The sequence below is a fragment of the Megalobrama amblycephala genome, linkage group LG1 (genome assembly GCF_018812025.1).
Source record: "Megalobrama amblycephala isolate DHTTF-2021 linkage group LG1, ASM1881202v1, whole genome shotgun sequence".
In the NCBI taxonomy this organism is placed as follows: domain Eukaryota; kingdom Metazoa; phylum Chordata; class Actinopteri; order Cypriniformes; family Xenocyprididae; genus Megalobrama; species Megalobrama amblycephala.
In genome coordinates, this window is record NC_063044.1 from 8,808,403 (window position 1) to 8,828,485 (window position 20,083).

At 37.7% G+C, this 20,083-nt stretch overlaps 3 protein-coding genes across 4 annotated transcripts in view; 1 reads left to right on the plus strand and 2 right to left on the minus strand.

Moving 5' to 3' along the window:
- Nucleotides 1–20,083, plus strand: part of LOC125280859 (gastrula zinc finger protein XlCGF57.1-like) — a 1,316,469-nt gene that overhangs the window by 216,059 nt on the left and 1,080,327 nt on the right. The gene's annotated exons all lie outside the window — the stretch shown is intronic.
- cant1a (calcium activated nucleotidase 1a) lies at nt 1,149–10,136 on the minus strand. 2 transcript variants are annotated; one of them, XM_048152732.1, is made up of 4 exons: nt 9,988–10,136; nt 4,187–4,848; nt 2,765–2,968; nt 1,149–2,142 (listed from the first exon to the last, which is right to left on the minus strand). In XM_048152732.1, exons 2-4 carry the CDS (start codon nt 4,824–4,826, stop codon nt 1,772–1,774), a joined length of 1,215 nt encoding a protein of 404 aa, XP_048008689.1. In that variant the 5' UTR covers nt 4,827–4,848; nt 9,988–10,136; the 3' UTR covers nt 1,149–1,771. The 2 variants fall into 2 exon arrangements, with proteins under 2 accessions (XP_048008689.1, XP_048008697.1); XM_048152740.1 differs by lacking the exon at nt 9,988–10,136 and adding an exon at nt 7,542–7,613.
- syngr2a (synaptogyrin 2a) lies at nt 13,068–19,517 on the minus strand. Its single transcript, XM_048153254.1, has 4 exons — nt 19,287–19,517; nt 17,631–17,868; nt 15,690–15,823; nt 13,068–14,442 (listed from the first exon to the last, which is right to left on the minus strand). Exons 1-4 carry the CDS (start codon nt 19,383–19,385, stop codon nt 14,248–14,250), a joined length of 666 nt encoding a protein of 221 aa, XP_048009211.1. The 5' UTR covers nt 19,386–19,517; the 3' UTR covers nt 13,068–14,247.

Below are 20,083 nucleotides of genomic sequence, written 5' to 3' on the forward strand. Positions count from 1 at the left end.
ACTTAAGATATAAAGTCAGTTGGACACAAGTGAAAGAATCAATTGAACACAACTTCTGGGACAATCTGGCTGACAGTTGAAACAAATGCACCCCCCACACCCATCTTCCACCAACGAATAAACGTGGGAATGAACAAACAAATTAAGCATTTATATAGCGCTTTCAAATGTATACTGTACACCCAAAGCGCTTTACAATCATATCAGGGGAATCTCCTCAACCACCACCAGTGTGTAGCATCCACATGGATGATGTGACGGCAGCCACAGTGCAACAGTGCCAGGGCTTTCAACACAAACCAGGAGATGAGAGAGTGATACAGCCAATTCAATTGATGGGGATTATTAGGAGGCCATGAAAAGGGCTAATGGAGGAAATTTGGCCAGGAAACTGGGGTTATACCCTTACTGTTACAAGAAATGCCATGGGATTTTTAATGTCCCTGTCACTACACTGGGGCGTTAGGTCCCACACAGACTACAGGGTTAGCAGCACCCCCTGCTGGCCTCACTAACACCTCTTCCAACAGCAACCTAGTTCTACCAGAAGGTCTCCCATCCAGGTACTGACTAGGCTCAACCCTGCTAAGCTCCAGTGGGCAACCAGTCTTGGGCTACAGGGTGATATGTTTGCTCGCTCAAGTAAAGAGTCCAAGTCTCTACCCCTTTTCCACCAGAATGGTTCACGTTCTGGAGCCATGGCCTGTCATTAGCCTAGCGAACTGGAGCCTATCGTGAACCTGGAGCCTATCGCTTATCCACGGACTTGAGGAATGAACAGTGATATAATACTGCAAGGTGTTCTAAACCAATCTTTTAGGCCTGGAACCCTCCGATCTTCAGTGGAAAGTGGAATGGTTTGAAGCCAGGAACCCGCACAGAAACCATGTAGGTGCAAAAGGGGTATATGAAAACTTAAAATATGCAATTTTGCCATTTTGTTAAAACAATTATGAATGAATAAATGCATGAACTCTGTCTAGAACCAAACTGTGTTTGTGCAGCATTTCATGTGTGTTCAAATCGAATGTGATTATTTTTCATTTTATTGGTTTTTTTGTGTTTTTTTTTATAAAATCCCTACAGTAAACCCATATAAACAGACTTGATTCAAACAATTTTGATAAAAGAAATTTCAGATGCACTAATAGCTTTCTTAAAAACCTTCAATCTGTTGTTTTCAGGACAAAAACAGCAACAACAAATAAATAGCTCTGGTGCATCAATGGAAAATAACATTCATCATTTTGTGACAGTTCAGGTTTTTTTTAGATTTCTTTTTAAAAGTAGCTGATCTTCTTAAGACATTGATCAAGAAAGTAAAAAACAAAAATGCATGATTAAAAAAAAGACATTCACAAGACCACATGGCAACTGCAATAATGTGTGTAGAGTAAACTATTTTATGCATATGCTATAGTCTATCACTTCACTTCATTCTGTTACATTCATTACACGGTAAGTACAGTACTGGCGTGAAACCACTAAAGGTCTCTGTTGAAAATGGAAGTGAAAAAACAAAGAAATAAAAAACTCTTGATGAATGCTCTGATAAGTCTCTCAAAGTCAACATGTCCTAATTCCTTTCAGTCTCTACAACCACAACAACGTTTTAGGCAATGTCTGCCAATAGCCAGTTGGCATTATTTGAACATCATTCAACTATTTCAACCTTAAGACACATCAATGTCCACATCTAGATGTACATCATCTAGACAAAGGTATTTACCAGTCCTTGGCACGTATTTACCTCCAGACAATCCCTTTGACACTAAATGAATTCAAGTCCTTCATACTTCACATCCCCAATCTTAGTTTCAGCAAGCAATATTCGGCCGTCCAAAGTGAATGCCACAATGTAAGTGGCAATTTTCCCAGCATCCTCCTCAGACTTCAGGGCAACAATAATCTGGTCATCTGTGTTGGGGACAAACTTGAAAGACGAAAAGCCATGTGTAGGGTTCAGGGGCCCAACGTTTCTCACTTTAATGTCCTGGAAGTCTGGGGAGCAGCTGAGCATTATATTGGTGCCCCGCCGCTCATCTGCTGTCTCATCGTACCGCTCGCTGCTAGCACGTCGCGGCAGGAAGAACCAGTGTTGCAATGTGTCGCTCCAAGCTGCAGACTCATGTATGAGGTACCCTGAGATGACCATGGAAATGAACAGGGATTGGGAATTAAGCATTTACTCTAAGAGACTGAGTACTAGTGAATGAGATGTGTCATAAAAGCCATACTTTACACAACAGTTAGAAGAAAAAATTAGGAATATGAAGCCTATTTTCCTGAACAATAAAAGGGTTGACAACACATGCGATTCAATTTTCCTTTATCTTTTGAGATACTAAAGACCGATGTACAAAAAAAACATTCTAACTCTGTGCAGCATGATTTTTGTGTCCGTGTGGGCAAATAATCACTGTAAAGCTTCTTTGAAGCAATTTGTGTTATATAACGATTGAAAACAAAGGTCCACTAGGTGTGCATGCACTGAACATCTACATCCGACTTTACTGTCCTGCAAGTACATTGTCAATGATGTGCTGCAATAAAGTTCTTATTTGAACTTTGAAGTCGTCATCATTTTTGTCAAACAGGAGTGTACTTTGAATTGTGCACTAGACAGAGCGGAAGGTGGAAAATGAAGTATTCCTGGGCCTTAAGACAACAAGTTCTTGTGAGATCAATGTCACTTATACCAAGCAAAAAATATTCACTGCTCACTAAAAAATGCACTGTACGTGAGTGAATGGGTGCCGCTTACCGGGTGGACTGATGCCTGCAGCGCTGCGGAGAGAGTTGTACTTGGGAACCCAGTTGTGGTGCTGTACATCTCCATGGAATCCCACCACTTTCACCCACTCAGGATTGTCATTCAGCACTTCTCCACTGGTGGTGGTCCACTCCTTTCCCAAACCCCCCACATATAGATGTTCATCCTTCACTGCAAGCCACTCTGCCTTAAAACCTATGCAAGAGAATGCCAAAGGAACCACAACTGAAATCTGATATCATGTAAGTTGAAATTTGATTGTAAATGTAAATTTTGAATTTGATTCATTATTTTACATATATTTTAATAGTTTCTGACTATTGCAGTAAAGTCAATTCATGTTTAAATGCCCCTATTATGCTTTTTTTGGGATTACCTTTCATGCAGTGTGTAATATTTGTTTGTGAATGTCAAAAGTCTGCAAAGTTTCAAAGATCAAAGTGCACCATAAGTAAGTCATTGTCTCCAAAAAGAAAGATCCGATTCTGATCTTCCTAAAATGAATCATCAGTAAGTATGGTCTTTACTGGCTGCCCACAAACAACGTAGTTGTAGCTGAGGCCCGGAAAAGTTTGTTTTGTCGACATTTTAAGAACATGCTGTTTTCTGCACTGCGAAAGTAAATCCACTTTGATGCACTTCCAAATGATAAGGACTCAGGCTCGAACTGATTTGGTAAAACCAATGCCATCGTTACTGCTCGTATCACTGTGCTGAGGAAGAGCTGAAATTCAGATCTCGTAAAGGCCATTTGTTTGCTGACACACGGTGTAAGAGGTAGACCAATCACAACAAACTGGGCCATCCGACCAATCAGAGCAGAGTGAGCTCACGGAAAGGAGAGGTATAGAGAGACTGAATCTTTGATCAAACCGTTTAGACCAGGGGTGTCCAAACTCAGTCCTGGAGGGCCACTGTCCTGCAGAGTTTAGCTCCAACTTGCCTCAACACACCTGCCTGGAAGTTTCTAGCCTATAGTAAGACCTTGACTAGTTGGTTCAGGTGTGTTTAATTAGGGTTGGAGCTAAACTCTGCAGGACACTGGCCCTCCAGGAACAGGATTGGACACCCATGGTTTAGACACTGTGAGAAAAGAGGTGATGCTGCAATGTATATTATGAGAAAAGTTTTTTTTTTTTTTTTTTTTAAACCTTGCCTGCATGTAAACCTATTGTAGGAGACCTCCAAAACAAAATGAGGAACCTTTAATTATTTCAGATGTTAAAAAATGTCATCAAAATTAGAAGACTGGTCAAACAAAGACAGCAATGCACAATGTTTTTTTTTTTGGAGGAAGATTAAAAGTAATCAGTTCTCAAGGCTCTCAAGTCTGCGGAAACTCTGGATGGAGCTAAGAGAGTTACCGGTAACAGCACAATTTTGGTGGAAAAGGGGCACTATAGGAAAACAAACCTTTTGAAACAGAGCCATCCCCATCTGGCAGTATAACCCAGGGCACTGCCTTAAGTCCTTCTATGTTATACACTACTCCTGTACGATCATCCACACTGTACAGTTTGCCATTAAACACCACTAATTCAGAGAGCTCCATGCCCCGACCCTTCTCTGCCAGGTGGCTTTCTAAGACCACCCTTTCCTGATCCCATTCGACCGCCACTGTATCTCCACTCTCTGACACCAGGAGGTGACCCTTTAGCATGTAGCTGAACCAGGTCAGCTTCTTGTCACTAAGAGAGTTTGTGTCCAGGTCAGCGATGACCCCTATACGGTAGCGCGTGCCCTGTGCCGTGCGCTCTGGTGGACTGAGGGGGTATGTGTCATTGTAGTGGTCCTCCGCTCTCATCTCATGATGGTTTAACCTCAATCCATATCTGCCACTAGGTTGGGGGTGGAAGGGCAAAAGCTGCATGTAGATGAGGAGGACGAGGGTTAGCGCTGATGCTACCACCACAATGGCTTTCCATTTGATGCGGAAGCGGGAGTCTATGGTGTTGGTCATGGAAGCCAGCATCGGGAGCCCTCCAACAGAGATGCGCAGAGAGTTCATAGGCTCATTATGGTTAAGACGTGCATAGCCTGGAGAAACAGGCATTAGGGAGGGACGGCAACCACACCTAAACAGGAAACAGAGAGTATAGTTAGGTCAACACAGCACTTTTACAGACATCCCACCTCTCCCAGAAATTCAAAAAGTCTCCTGCATATTGATAGTGGCTCCCTGATGCCCACAAATTACATACAATCCTCAAAATTGAGCGGGCGCTAAGCCCTGTTTCCACCTCATATTAGGATGTATTTTAGGTGATCCTATCACAAGATGCATTACTGTCTACTACCTTCCATATTCAATATCCTCCTTCCGCATTCAACTTGGGAAAAAAGGGTAACGCCTCTTGCAGTTCAAAACGCTTACTCTACGGTCTACGCCTTCCGTACTCAACTTATGAATTCTCAATTTTCATTTTAAAGTGAAGTAATCCTTTAAACTCGCAGTGGTTTCAGATGGAGCAGCATTTACTACTGATCACAGAGCCATGCTTCATTGACAAGGTGCACATAAAAAAATGAATCACAATAAGCAAAATTGTTTAAGTGCGATTTCAGGTAGTGATTAATCGTGGAGCCCTAGTGCATCTTCTCTGCTTCTGCTCTTTTTCCTGTTGTGACACCAAACAGCATTGCATTACTGCACACACCCCCTTCTGGAATGTAGTGTGGATAGCCTGGGACTATTCTCGCATAGCCAGACCTTCAGATTGACGGCAGAAGGTCTGGACTCTATCACAGCTTTCATTGGCCAAGGACCACCCAAGATGGCTTTTGACTGACATGTAACGCAAACAATCACAGTTCGTTTTGTTCTGCGTCAGGTTTAGGGGTGTGAAAATGAAAGTCGATGTACCAACAATAACAGAATGGTGTGCATCTAATAAATTATTCATTCAAGAACACTGTGCAAGTTTACTGCAAAAATGGAGCCGCGAACTTAACATATTTTTGAAAATCCAGCGTTTATTTGATCCTGATAAGCGCTCATTGTCACAGTTGTACACATTACGGCATTCTTCTTCTACGAGGGGGTTTAGTGTCACAGCATTTTTTTTCAGGCGGTCTGTTAAAGAATGTGACACACATCTCCCGGACATCCTGTAGAATTCAACCAACCAGATGCTTGTATTGTGTCCATGTAACTGTGTTTATCATTAAATGACAGCTAGCATAGCATAGCATAGCATGTACGTAAACTGGAAGTAATGTGATTGGCTGTTGTCACCATGACGGTTGTGTCAGCACCAAGCTTCAGACACGCTCTCCGTCAAGCATCAACGCCCCCTGTGAATCAGCCATTAGCCAACCATGGTCGTCAGTTCTGTCGTTATCAGCATAATTAATTTTGTTTCCCGAAACCACAGTTCCAACTAAAGCCACGTTTCCACTGCATGAACTTTACCCAGGAATTAGGAACTTTGGGGTGGTACTCGGTGAGTTTCGACCGCAGGAACCAGGGTCTAAATGAAGTTCCGGGTAAAAAAACCCCCCTCTGAAAGTACCTGCTTGCTAGGTGGTACTTTTTCAAAGTTCCAGAACTTTTGGGGGTTGGACTTCACGCTGAACATACTGATTGGTTGAGTTCACGCAGCATTTTGATTTGTTGACTCCATGTAGCATTTTTTTTAAAGTCTGTTGGTGCGTTGCAGTAAGTTGTTTGCTATTCGAATCAACGATGGAGTTTAAAAATTTTGACCGATGGACTGACGATGAGGTTCAGGCTTTTTTAAGCTTATATGCGGAGGACAAAATCCAGCGGAAACTAGAAAGTCGCGCGCAGTCCTACGTCACCAGACTATCTTCACGGTACTTTAGACCACTATGGAAACGCAGCTAGCAATAAGTATGGGGGAAAAAAAGTTTCTGGGACAAATTGTTCTGGGTAATTTCGGTGAAAACATGGCTTAACATTCACAAACAGTGTGGTTGGAACAAGAGCTCTTCTAATATGCGTACATGCTCTAGTATGTAAGAAGGAGCCTATGATTGAACCTGGAAATAAAGTAAAATAACTGAGGAAAAAAAAGAAGAAGAGAGAATTTTTCCTCAGATGACATATCCTTAATTTATAGCCCAAAAAAAAAAAAAAATCTCAATCTCTTCAGTCTCAAACAGATTCATTAAAAGAAGTTATTACTCATCACTCATCAACCAACATGGTTGGATGACAATTTCCCCAAACAGTTTTGGGAAACAGTCATGATTAGCTAGTTGATTTCCTCAATGATGCATCGATCATACTATAGTAGTTAAGCAGAGAGTTACGTTGTTGTACAGGAAACTCACCCCTGGTCGGGACACTCAGACAAAAAAGTGCAATGATTTGATAAAACCACAGTGTTGACTATTCAGGGATATCAACTTACAAATTACTAGCTTTCATTCCATATTATCCTGGAGAAAAGTATTAACCTGAAAAGTGCTCCCAATTTATGCCCCCTTAAAAAAAAAAAAGACACACCAATTTTAATTTTTTAATCCCTTTTTCCCCCACTGGTGACAAACCCATTTAGCAACATCGTTTCCTTTAACTGACGGTCCTTAGACACTTTATTCTTTGACACAAACAGAAATTTACATATGGCTATTTCAATCACTCCTGCATGACTCCTCTTCTTAAGATCGTAAACAACAAATATTATCAAGCAGATTCTCATCTGATTCATTGATTACATCAATAAAAAATACATGCACATGTTAAAACAGCCCTATTATTTTATAGCCTAAATTTTTTGAACCCAAAGCACCAGGCACTTACCAGCTTGCCAAACTATGACAGGATACACTGAAGCCACGGCAACACTTTGTCTAGGAAATGAACAATGTTGACGTGGAGATAAGGAGTGGCTTGCTGAATGTACGGTAGGCAAATAGGGTGAAAACAGGTACAGCTGGATATCACAACTATGAAACCAGCAGAGGTGTAAAGAGTACCTGAAAACCATACTTGAGTAAAAGTACAGATACCTTACATCGAAAATGACTCCACTACAAGTTACAAGTAACCAATTCCAATACGACTTGAGTAAAAGTCTTAAAGTATCTGATTTTAACAGTACTTGAGTATTTTACTCATGCTGAATGTATAGGCTCAGAGATCCACTAGTCCTCCTGAGAGACATACCAGTGAAAATAAGAAACAAGTGATTTGTAAGATGAGAAATTAAGTTTATTTTCTAAAATCAAAATAAAACTGAACACCTCAATGTTGCAATAAATCAAGGTCGATACAACAACCTCACAAACGTCTACAGCTGAACTGCACAGAGAGGTCATAAGTAAACCAGTCTTGTCAATATAGTGGATCAATAAAACATTGTTAAGTAAAATGAAATAGTCAAAGTCTACTGGATGTGCTGGTTTGAGCTTCATCACAAGCTGTAGTCATTTCCTCATCTAATAAATAAAACATCCGCTATCAGCAACTACCAGCTAATGCACTCACATTCATGTAAATTATCCTTGTTGACAAGTTTGGGTGAGTAAAGTCAAAGCACACAAGATGTAGTACCTTCAATGCCCTTAGATGGCAATAATACTTCTTTATATCAGAAACAAACTGCTGCAGAAAAAGTTAGGTGCCATGCAAAATGTAATTTGTAATTGCATTTCTCATCACAAATGTAGTGGAGTAAAAAGTACATTTTCTTGTTCAAAGACGTAGTCAAGTAGAGAGTAAAAGTTGCGAATATCTTTGATACATAGTACAACTACATAGTAGCCAAAAAGATACTTAAGTACAGTAACTAATTACATTTACTCAAATACTTTACACCTCTGGAAACCAGTTAGCCAGTTAAAACGGTTTGACACAATTCTCACTTTAAAATAACTGTAAGCAGCAGCCCTTGTCTTGTTTACAAGTTTGTAATGTACATCACCCTGACTATACAGACCACAAAGGACTACACCTGAGGAATTTAATTTGTTATCAATTTGTTTATCTGAAATGTCTGAAAAAATCTGAAAAATCATTTTGTCTGCATAATTGTTCAAACAAATAGTATAACATCACATATCCATTCATATGCTAAAACTAAATGATTCATACTCGTTTAGTAAACAAAAAAAATCCTTCTGTTTGCAACTTTGTGGCTCACAGTATAGTTAAAATGACAAATATTAGTAACTCAGGAATGTCATCAATTATTGTTCAATACTTGGCAAGTTCAGCAGTTTTGTAAACCTTTGACAATGACCGAATCTTGCATTATCTGCTCACAAAGATAAGGGTTCAGCAAAATATGTATTTGTATTGCACTTAGTTTCCCTTTATTTGATGACTGAACCACTACTATGACTCTCATGTTGGTCTTTGTCCACAAATAGCAATCCATTTATTTAAAGAGCAAGTGTGTAAACAATTAATGTTTTAATTTTAATAAATCTAAATCATTTTAAATACATTGCTTTACATGTATTATTAAGTGTTTATTTGTGGTATGGTTGGGTGCAAACACTGAAAAGAAGACGAAAAGTCCAGACATTCAGCAAAATGTAATTTTTAAAAAATTTATTATTTCATTATTTGATTATTTCATTATCTTTCCAACTAAGACAGTTCATTCCCTGGATTATTCGGCAGTGACGTCCCATACATTACAAGTAAATACAGTTTTATCAGTTACAGAATGAAAGCTAGTTAAGGACTAGGATTTGTACCATGATGAGCTATTTATTTATAGATTTATTAATACAAATTAACTACCGGGTAGTTAAGAAATTCATAAATGCTGTTGAACTAGCAAAATCTTTCATCACGTGATGTAAACATACACTGCTGGACCAATCGGAGAGCGCTTCTTTCTGGATCTTCAATCTGACATTTGTTACCCAAAGATATAAAAACACATTATACAATTATATTTGCCGTCTGTTCGGTCAAATATTTACTCTAAATGCGCTGAGAGTAGTTATACAGTAACGTATATTTCACAGGAGTCCATCTATTGCCCAACATTTGCTACTATCTATCTCACATATTAATTTATGTGAACATAACTACGAAAGAATGGCTATTAAACGACATTTTCAGTGAGGGTATTTCTCTGTTTTAATTCATTTACATTTTATTTGACAAATTCGTGTTTGCTTGGCCCCCATTACAGTGACATGTCTTGATTTAACAGCTTCTGCATGAACACAGTACAGTACTGTGTTTACCTTTAAAGTTGAAAGTATTTTTTAAAGAGGACTCTACTTACCGTCGGGTGGAAGACTAGGATCAAATAAATACGCGCTCTCTTGATGATCAATTCAAACCGCGACTTGTGAACTCTCGTTCCTCATTCAGCAGCGCTGCGCGTCTCATCCGCTTCCGCAATCGGGGGCGCGCTCGAAACAGTGCGCAGCGAACCAGTTCTTTCCGCTCATACTTGCGTACATTTTACGCATACACGTTTAAAATACGATACATTTTCATTTATAGCATGCTTTAAACACTTTTCATACGTTCAGATTATGCAGTCAGTACAATATGAAAATGTACTAATCAAGAGGTGCCAGGAATGTAATAAAAGGTATTATACTCAGTCAATCATGTACTCTAATTATACATTTTACAAGACACTACAGTATTATTTACATGAATTTATTGTTATGAAGTTAGTGGAGAAATATGCCTTTTGCCCCCACAATAATGTATCTACCAGCAATAGGGCTAACTTGAACATGCTACCCTTGGATATAATAGAGTAATTTGAGATTGAGACCTCTCTGGTATATGAATATTAGCATTAAATAATTCTATATTTAGACTTTGATGTGAAGCTTTAGGCTTAACAGAAAAATGATTAATGCACAAGTTAAAATTTTTTAACAGTAATAACAGTAGGCTACACAATATCTTGCAGACTCTGTCAGCTATTATTAGAACAGCTATTAACTCAGCACTATAGGCCTATAGTTAACTCAAAATAATATACCATATAATGGCAATTATTCTTCCAGATATCAGCACCAGTTTAAAAGTGACCTATTTAATGATAAAAACTCAAAAGTAGGCTAGCCCAGCTGCATTACAAACGTTTACATAGGCCTATGGGCCACTTCAGTAAAGTTGGTTTTATATTCGCACATTCGGACATCCGTATTCAATAGCCTTGTTAATCACACTACATTGGACATTCAGTGGACATTCACAAGTAAATATGCCATTAAAACAATACTTGCCTATTTTGATCCACTTTGAAAAATGCTGTAAGTTGACAATCGTTGGTTGTCGATATCATGTCGCTGCTTGAAATTTGCAAACATTCATTTATTGCACATTTATTGGAAAGTCTGAATTTATCAGAAGTCCGAATGTGCGAATATAAAACCAACTTTACCGAAGTCTGTGGGCCATGTTGGGGAAAGTTACTTTTAAAAGTAACTGTGTTACTTAGTTACTTTTTATGAAAAGTAATGCATTACACTACTTTTGTGTTACTTTTTTTCACCTGGGCTGGGCTTGCTTGTTTGTTTTTTAATAAAAACAAAAAATGTTAAGGCCCTTTCACACCAAAAGTGAAACGAATAAGCCTCAGGCTGAAGGAAATGCATATTTTCTTCGATTTTCTACTGTACAGTAGAGGGTGTTGAGGGTGGGTGCTGCCATTCTGGATTTTTGCTTATTGGTATGGTTGAACTAGGTCATTGAAGGTCAGCAAAAAAGACATTGATTAATATAGTTATTCATTGCAGGTTTGTGTAAAATTCTGAGATTGAATTTCACTGTTTTTATTCATTTTGTGGAATACTGAATGTTTTCGTGCAAATGAGTAAATGCATGTTCATATTAGTAACAGCAATACCCATCATGTTCACACAGCCCACACACTGACCTTTATTTTTCTCAGCATGGGGACAGGACAGCTGTCAGTCAATAAATGTGAAAAAGTAACTTATATATTTTGTTGTAAACTGAAAAATTAATGTGTTACTATACTAGTTACTTGAAAAAAGTAATCTGATTACATAACTCAAGTTACTTGTAATGTGTTACCCCGACACTGCATATAGGCCACAAAACTTTTTTTTCTTTTTTCTTTTTTAGGAAATGTGGATATACTGTAAATAATCTAGGTTGCACACCAGGCTGTGCATTCAACATTGGATAGACTATTCAGTGCATTGAATCTTAAACTTTGAAAATTGCTTTTTGTTGGTCATTTGTCAGTCACTGATTCACAGTAATAGAACAAAAATAAATATTTCTGTCATCATGTCTTCATGCTATTTAAAACTTGTATGACTTTCTTTCTTGTACCCCACTGAAAAAAGGTGTTTTAGTGTTTTACAGAATAAAGAAAGTCATACACAGTTTGTAAATGATGGCAGAATTTTCAGTTTTGGTGAATTAACCCCCCTTATCATTAGATTTCAAATGAGAGACAACAAAGGTGTTTCCCAATTCACAAAGCCTAAGTTATGCCATACTCATTTTATGCCATTTTGTAGTATAACCTAAATAGTGCAAGTAGTGAGTTCACACTGAACATTCCAAACAGAAAAAAGGTCTACGTTAAATACAAGGATGATGCACTCAATTAACCAAAAAAACAAAGTGTGGAATGTTGGACACTTCATGCACTCAACCGTCACAGCTTTAATTATGTAGCGGAGGGGGCGGGGCTATCAGACTCCGATGAATGACAAAACAAGCTTACACAATTCACACACTACACGGTTGAGTACATTGTAGGGGTGTAACAATATATCATGTCACAATATATCGCAATACAAAAATGCAACAATGTGGATAGTGACAATACGTATTGTGTATAGTTCACCCAAAATGAAAATTACTGAGTGAGAAAAAAACCCAAGTTTACAGAGTTGTAGTGTCAGTACTACATTAAACTATTATATATAATGTTGAATATGATGTTTAATATTTGTGGGTCCTGATAGTGCCAAATTTGTTATGTTACCAGTAAATGTGGCCTACATTATTTAAAAAAAATATCTAGTTAGTGACAGAATGCAAACATATTCATCTAAAATAAATGTTTCAGCATCAGATTCATGAATATTTTTATCCTGTGCATTGGGTTACCTGCACCAAATACACCCCAAATGTAATACCAAATTTAGCATTTTAATCAACAGTACATTTTTTGTTATCCTTTTACCATGTCTTGGAGTATCAATAATATTGTATTGTGAGTTCAGTATCATGTATGTATCAAATCGTGACATGAGGATATCATTACACCCCTAGAACATAGTGCATAAGTACACAGTGAATAGTGTATAAGTGCATAGTGTTTAGTGTGTCATTTCAGACAACTCAAGTCTTTGATATTTGTTAACATGGAAAGAATCAACTGTTTATTACGCAGCATTTCCTTACGAAAAAAAAAAAGAAAGATAATGTTGCAATAACTGCTGTTGCAATATCAGTTGCCAAGTAAATCATCAGAAAGACAAAACAATTATGTGCGATAACAGAACTGTGGAAATAAAAGAAATGTCTCTACCTTAAGCAAAACACAACTATATTCAAAAAAAGTTCAATTTAGTGGCCAACTTCGATTGATTATTTGTTATTCTAGTTTTTTCCTTTGTTAATTTTAGGAAAATGAAGAAAATGAAGAAAAGTGGTCTAAAACAGTCACTGAATTTCAATTCCTAGATATTATTTTCAAAATAAGGCACAATTTCAATAGGAAGAGGTAGAAATCTTGCAGTGAATTTGGCCTGTAATAAAGAACACATTTTAAAGGTAAACTGCTAGAAGTCATCAACAATATTACACTTTATGATTGTTTAACACTTCAAAACTCAGGTGCTTAAAGTTTACAAAAAATAAGGCTTATCCACACAAAGCCTATTGTCTGTCACAAATAAAATTAAAGCACGTGTTTACAGTAGTTTCCTGCCTCACGACATCAATCTAACTATTCATCAGATATCTATTTCAGCCTCAACATTCTCAGTTAATAAAGCCGTTTGGCAGTAGATTAAGTGCATACTTTTCAACAAATGTGATATATGGCAATGCTGTGTTTTTAAGGAATTACTTCATTGTGGTAATGTATTTGGCACATAGAGTCTGTTCACTTTCTGTTGTTTAGATTTCTTCTCTAAAGACGGTACGGTATGGAAACAAACAAACCTACCTTTAAAGAAACCAATGCATATTAATTCTGTAGTTATGGTAAAGACTTTCTCACTTTATGTGATTGTGTATTTAGGACATGGAATAGAGCAACTATCTGTTTCATCAATGTAAAAATGGCAGCTGGTGTTTGTCAGAATGTAATTTTGTGGGAGAAAAACTCTATTGTTTGCACTTAGAGTTACGTTTAGTATTTGCATCCAAACAAAATAAAAAATAAATAACTTTTTCAAACATGAAAATACACACCAAGTGTCAATCCCAGGTCACAATTTAAACTCTTATATGGAAAAAGAAATATGAAGTGGAGCGTATGAATCAGTCCACACAGGTGAGCCTTTCAGACGTGTTTAAAATGCCTTCAGTATGCTGGAGGCTGATACCCGCCCTCTCCTGAAGAACTGGGGGTGAACGGGGACTGCTGGTAACCCTCTGGAGGGCCAGAATAGGCGGAGGGGTATGGGGAAGTGTGGTCGCTGACTGGATCGTTGTAGCCTAGGCCAACATCGACCAGCCCTTGGCGGTATCGTCGAAATGCGAACACAGTAAGCAATGCCTTGAGAAAAAAGGATAAAGTTTATCAAATGTACAAGGAGGCCATCAGGCAATAAATCCCCATAAATCATAAGCAGTGTCTCAGAATAAGTCGTTTGCAGTTTCTATACAATGTGACACATGACTGCTGGCGGACTCTGCCCTATTAGCATAGACCCCGCCCTGAGTGAGTTGTACATAGTCCGTCATGTTTATTTCCTCACCAAAGCATTTAACGGCATTTAAAGCTAATTAAGTTATTCAGTCAAGAGTAGTGAGTGATTTTCTGGTTTTCTTTTGTTGTTTGATTCATATTAACAGCATATATAAGAGTAGGTAAAGTATTGTCACTTTAATACACAGATCTAATATACACATGCGATTTCTTTACTTGCTGTTTAGGTTCACAGACATAACCGACTGTGTTTATCTGATCTTTGTGTGTTTTTGACAGTTTAAGCCAATAAGACATGAAAGAGAACTTAGTTTAAGGGTGAGTTCACACTTGTAGTTCGGTTTGCTTGGTTCATTTGGTCCGGACCAAAGAAGAAAAAAAAAAACATTTAATCCTGGTTCAAATTGACAATTTTATCACTGAACCAAAATATACCGAACCTTAAGGCATAGGGATACATTCACAACATGATTGGTCGGATTTTATAAGGTGTTGCCTATTTTGAGACATCCAAAACAATGCAGTTCGCTGAGGCAAATGCGCTTATTGTGTGTGCGTAACGGTGCGTAGCCTGCATGTGATGGTATTTTGGCCAGCTGGGAACTCGTGAAGAGCTTATAAAATATGTAAAGAGGTCAAAACAGCTGCGGGAATCCATCCGTCACACACAAACGATCTGCTGCGTTGAGACGCGCGTCTGATGCCTGTGATGGGCAAACTCGCGACTATGACAAGAAAAACCGACATGCGGGAGGATTCTGTCCTTTTTAGGGTCTCGTCTTCCTGTTTTTGGTTCGTTTACATTAGGGCTGGGCGATATATCGCATGCGATTCTCACGCGCATTTCGTCAGTAAAGCCGGTTCCCTGATTACCGCTAAATCGCCATCACCTGCTTTAAAATGGAGCGCCTTTTAATAGACAGAGCCGTAGTTCACGGACAAGCCACGCAAAATCGCGTTCAGTATCGAAGATGAATCGACTTCGATAATGAACCCGATTTTGCGTGGCTTATCACATAATATTACATATTCTTGTACAAAGGGGCGTGATAGGTGCCCTTTAATAAAGTTCTAGGCTTAATAAATGTGCTCACCCAGGTGGCAATGGAGAAGAAGGAAAAGGCCACCACAGCTCGAGCTGCATCAGCTGGGACACCTTTGCCTGTAGTATTAGACCACTTGTTGGCTAGGAGGCAGAAACACACAAACCACAGGAACGTCCACACACCTGATGAGAAACCAGAGAGATGCTTAATAGGTCTGTTCACCAAAATATGGAAACTCTGTCATCAATTACTCACCCTCTTGTCCTCCCAAACATGTCAGACTTCTTTGAAATACAAATGAACATATTTTTAAAGAAACCGGAGTAGTTTTTGTCCATCCATTGAAAGTTCACACAACCAAAACTTTGACGCATCAAAGAGTTCATCAAGACATTGTAAACTAATTCATATGAATCAAGCGAGTTAATCCAAGAGCACATCAGATATGATAAACAATTGTGTGTGATGTGCAAGATGGACACGTTTTATATTTGATGTGCTCTATGTACGTGCGTTGATCCTAAAAGGTCAAGTGATAAAGTCAAATAAAACCCCAAATTATCAAATTTCTAAAAGACTTGGAATAAACCACTCAATTCATATGGATTCGTTTTTTCGAAGACTTTATGACCTTCAACGTTTTGGTTGGTTTCGGACTTTAAATGGAGGGACAGAAACCTTTCAGATTTCATTAAAAATATCTTAATTTGTGTCTTGATAGGTTTGGAACGACATGACACCTAACAAACAAACCCCTAAATTAAACCAGTTCATCATATAAAGTGATCATATCTCTTCACTAGACTTGGATTAAACCACTTGATTCATATGGATTAGTTTTATGACGCATTTATGATCTTTGTGGATCTTCAAAATTTGTGTTGGTTTTAGTTGTGTGGACTTTCAATGGAGGGACAGAAACCTCTCAGGTTTGTTTAAATATATCTTAACTTGTGTTTAGATGACACACAAAATTCTTATGTGTTTGGTTCAATAGGAGGGTAAGTAAATGATGACTGAATTAAAATTTTTGGGTAACTATCCCTTTAAGAACAAGCGTACATGAGGAACAGAAAATATTTCTCTGTTTCAAACCATAGTGAGTATTAAGTCATCATATGTGTGCTACAGACATGAAGAAAGACAGCGAATTCAAACCAAGTACCCTTCACAGAGAAGGCAGTCCCAGAATGCACTACGATGAGCTCAGTGGAAAAAAAAAAAAAGTCAAATTTCATAATTATAAATATAGCAGTATTTCACTAAATACCGAAAAGTACTGATAAAAATAAGGACGCTTTTTGTCTATTTTGATTATTTTACACACTACTTCTGAGAGCTGTGTATTTTTACTGGAGTATCACATTGTTAGCTTAGCAACATGCTAACATCATAGAAACTCAATTGTGAGTCATGTATGTGTGTGCTTCTCGTTAGGCATGTTTGATTTGAGTAATGTGGAGTTTGTAGAGCGTTCCAAATCATCCAGTTGAGAAGTTTGTTGATATTTGATATTGCCTGTCACACTGCCAGCAACTCTGCCGCAGCTTGTCGGCAGTCGCAGTACTGGTTGGTTGCTAGTAGGTCTTCCTACTTGTGGTTGCACTAGGACCGCGTCACAAACATCACAACTGCTAAGATTTTTTTCCTCATCATTCGGTGTTGACATTAAAATAGATGATAGGCTGTTATTAATCTGGAGGACAAAAGTGTGCCACTAAACCATCTATCTGTACCTGACACAGATATATGGGTATACATGGGATTACTTGAGCCTTGTGGTCTTTATCAAGTTGCATGCACCTGTGTAAAGTTAAACCTAACACAACTTTGGACGCCGGCTCTCGCGATAAAAATGAATTCAGGTTGCTTTATTTCTGCAAGTCGCTGGCAGTGTGAACTGGGCTTTCAAGCTCTCTTGGTTTTAGATCGAAGCAAATATGTGGCACTTAAAACACAGATCATAAAAAAACCTGTAATACTTCGTACCAGAGAAAACAAGATCACCCAAGACAATGTATTTCCTCTCTCTGGCATTGCTGATCTGGTGGAATAAGGCATCCAGCACAATAAAGACAACACAGGCCAGGAAAGCTAAAATCCCAACACCAACTCCATAGTTGCAAGCACTTTCAGTCTGATTGAACATGCATTTAGTGTCCTGGATATTCGGCTCATTGATGTAGCCTTCGGAAAGGATGGTAGCAAACACCACTATGGAGAAGAGCTGTGATGGAAAGAAGAAGAGGCAAAATTAGAGGCAATGACAGAATCTCTTCAATAACACATCAAAAAAAAAAAAAAAAAAAAAAAAAAAAAAAATTGCTATTGAGAGCACTGCGTATATTAAAACAGAAGTTCACAGAGAACAACGTCTGTCATGTTGAACAGGAGGTGTGACGCTCTCACAAGATGTTTACTTTGGTTATTAAAAAAAGTAGTAACCAAACAAAACACTATAGAGTATATAACCATACAGTACACATAGAAGCAGGCCAGCATTTGGGAATCTACACCTGTGTTTTAAATCTATCTTATCTAAGATTTAACATTAAAAAAATGTATTTTGCATGAAAAGTGTGCTTGTACTATCTTTCTCAAAGTTGCCATGAAACAGAAGCTGTGATAGTCTTTTCTTCCCTATTGTGACGTATATCCGAGTGAAACAGCTTTTCGAACAAGAACAAATGTAGGGAGGGGCTTGATATTGTCCATCAGGAATTGATCGGATGGTTGTGGTTTGCTATTGGTGTCAGTGACACTTTGCCAGTAAACACATCATCATAGAAGGGAGGGGGAGTTATTTTGATTAAAGCTTATGGGAACATGCACATGGAGGAAAAAAAAAAAAAGTGTACAGATAAATAATTCACTATATATTAAACACTGAAATATACCATAGGCATAAAAAATAAGAATTGTCCATTTTGATTTCATGGTAACTTTAAAATAATTTTACATTTTAATGTTAAGACTTTAATGTATGCACTTTAAAGTGAGGCTAAAATATCTTAATACTATTCGGGGCCACCATCATAATAATATAATATAATATCACTACTAACATGTAATGTACAGTAGTTGTAATCAGTGTTGGGTAAGTTACTCTAAAAAAGTAATTAAAAAACATGAAACTTTTAACTTTCAAATAAATAAAATAGCATTTTTCTTTTCTTCAACTGACTGAAGTGTGTAAAGAGAGAAGGTTACTTTAAAAACATACATTTTAACATTGAAATTTGATGTTAAATCCACAATTGTCACAGAATTGTCGAAAAGTATATACAGTAGCTATATGCGAATGCAGTAACTAAGAGAAATCCCTTACTCTTAAATACACAAAGAAAGAAAGAAAGAAAGAAAGAAAGAAAGAAACTAGCTTCATAAAAGTCTTAAACAGACGGTTGCGCTAATGTTGACATGACATCCCGATTTTACCCGTGTTGACAAGTCACATGATGCAAACCACAACAAACTCATAAACTACTGCCATATGGTCTGTGTTTTGAAACTTATGACAGCAGCATTTTGTTTTACGATAAACTTTGCTCAACTACACCACAGTTTTCAGGGCAGAAGAAATACCATAAACTTTCATCTAGTATGAGCACTAGCTCGATTAGCTAACGATGACTTTGGTCTCACCCAACTGAACAGCCGGACGATAGTCTGAGGTTGTTTTATAAAGCTCCCCAAATCAAAGGCTCCACCGGCCAGCGATGCACCGTAAGCACTCGACTCCATGACCGCTTTTGTGCGACTCTAGCCTGTCTTTATTGGTGACAGATTCGACAAATTGTCCAGCTTTGATAATATGCTATTTACTTTCACACTTGTTTCCTGAAAGTAGTGCACCGCCCTTCAAGGAAGTACACGTCACGTCAATACGAACTTTCCCTACAGGCAGTCAGTTATTATAATATGAAAACCGCCCCTAGTTTAGAGACGTGTTGTCTGTCTGTCTGTCTGTCTATCTATCTATCTATCTATCTATCTATCTATCTATCTATCTATCTATCTATCTATCTATCTATCTATCTATCTATCTATCTATCTATCTATCTATCTATCTATCTATTCAGTTCAATTCAAAATTGCTTTATCATGAAAAATTGCTTTATCATGTAAATAATACATTATTGCCAAAGCATATACATAAAACAATAATAAAAACATTCTATCTATCTATCTATCTATCTATCTATCTATCTATCTATCTATCTATCTATCTATCTATCTATCTATCTATCTATCTATTCAGTTCAATTCAAAATTGCTTTATCATGAAAAATTGCTTTATCATGTAAATAATACATTATTGCCAAAGCATATACATAAAACAATAATAAAAACATCTATCTATCTATCTATCTATCTATCTATCTATCTATCTATCTATCTATCTATCTATCTATCTATCTATCTATCTATCTATCTATTTG

Coding starts and splice junctions, on each gene's coding strand:
- syngr2a (XM_048153254.1), bottom strand. CDS start 19,385: ATGGAGTCGAGTGCTTACGGTGCATCGCTGGCCGGTGGAGCCTTTGAT. Junction 15,824..17,630: donor GGGTGATCTTGTTTTCTCTG/GTACGAAGTATT, acceptor GTTTCTCATCAG/GTGTGTGGACGTTCCTGTGG. Junction 14,443..15,689: donor TCTTCTCCATTGCCACCTGG/GTGAGCACATTT, acceptor TTTTTTCTCAAG/GCATTGCTTACTGTGTTCGC.
- cant1a (XM_048152732.1), bottom strand. CDS start 4,826: ATGCCTGTTTCTCCAGGCTATGCACGTCTTAACCATAATGAGCCTATG. Junction 2,969..4,186: donor GGATGGCTCTGTTTCAAAAG/GTTTGTTTTCCT, acceptor TCTCTTGCATAG/GTTTTAAGGCAGAGTGGCTT. Junction 2,143..2,764: donor TGCAGGCATCAGTCCACCCG/GTAAGCGGCACC, acceptor TGGTCATCTCAG/GGTACCTCATACATGAGTCT.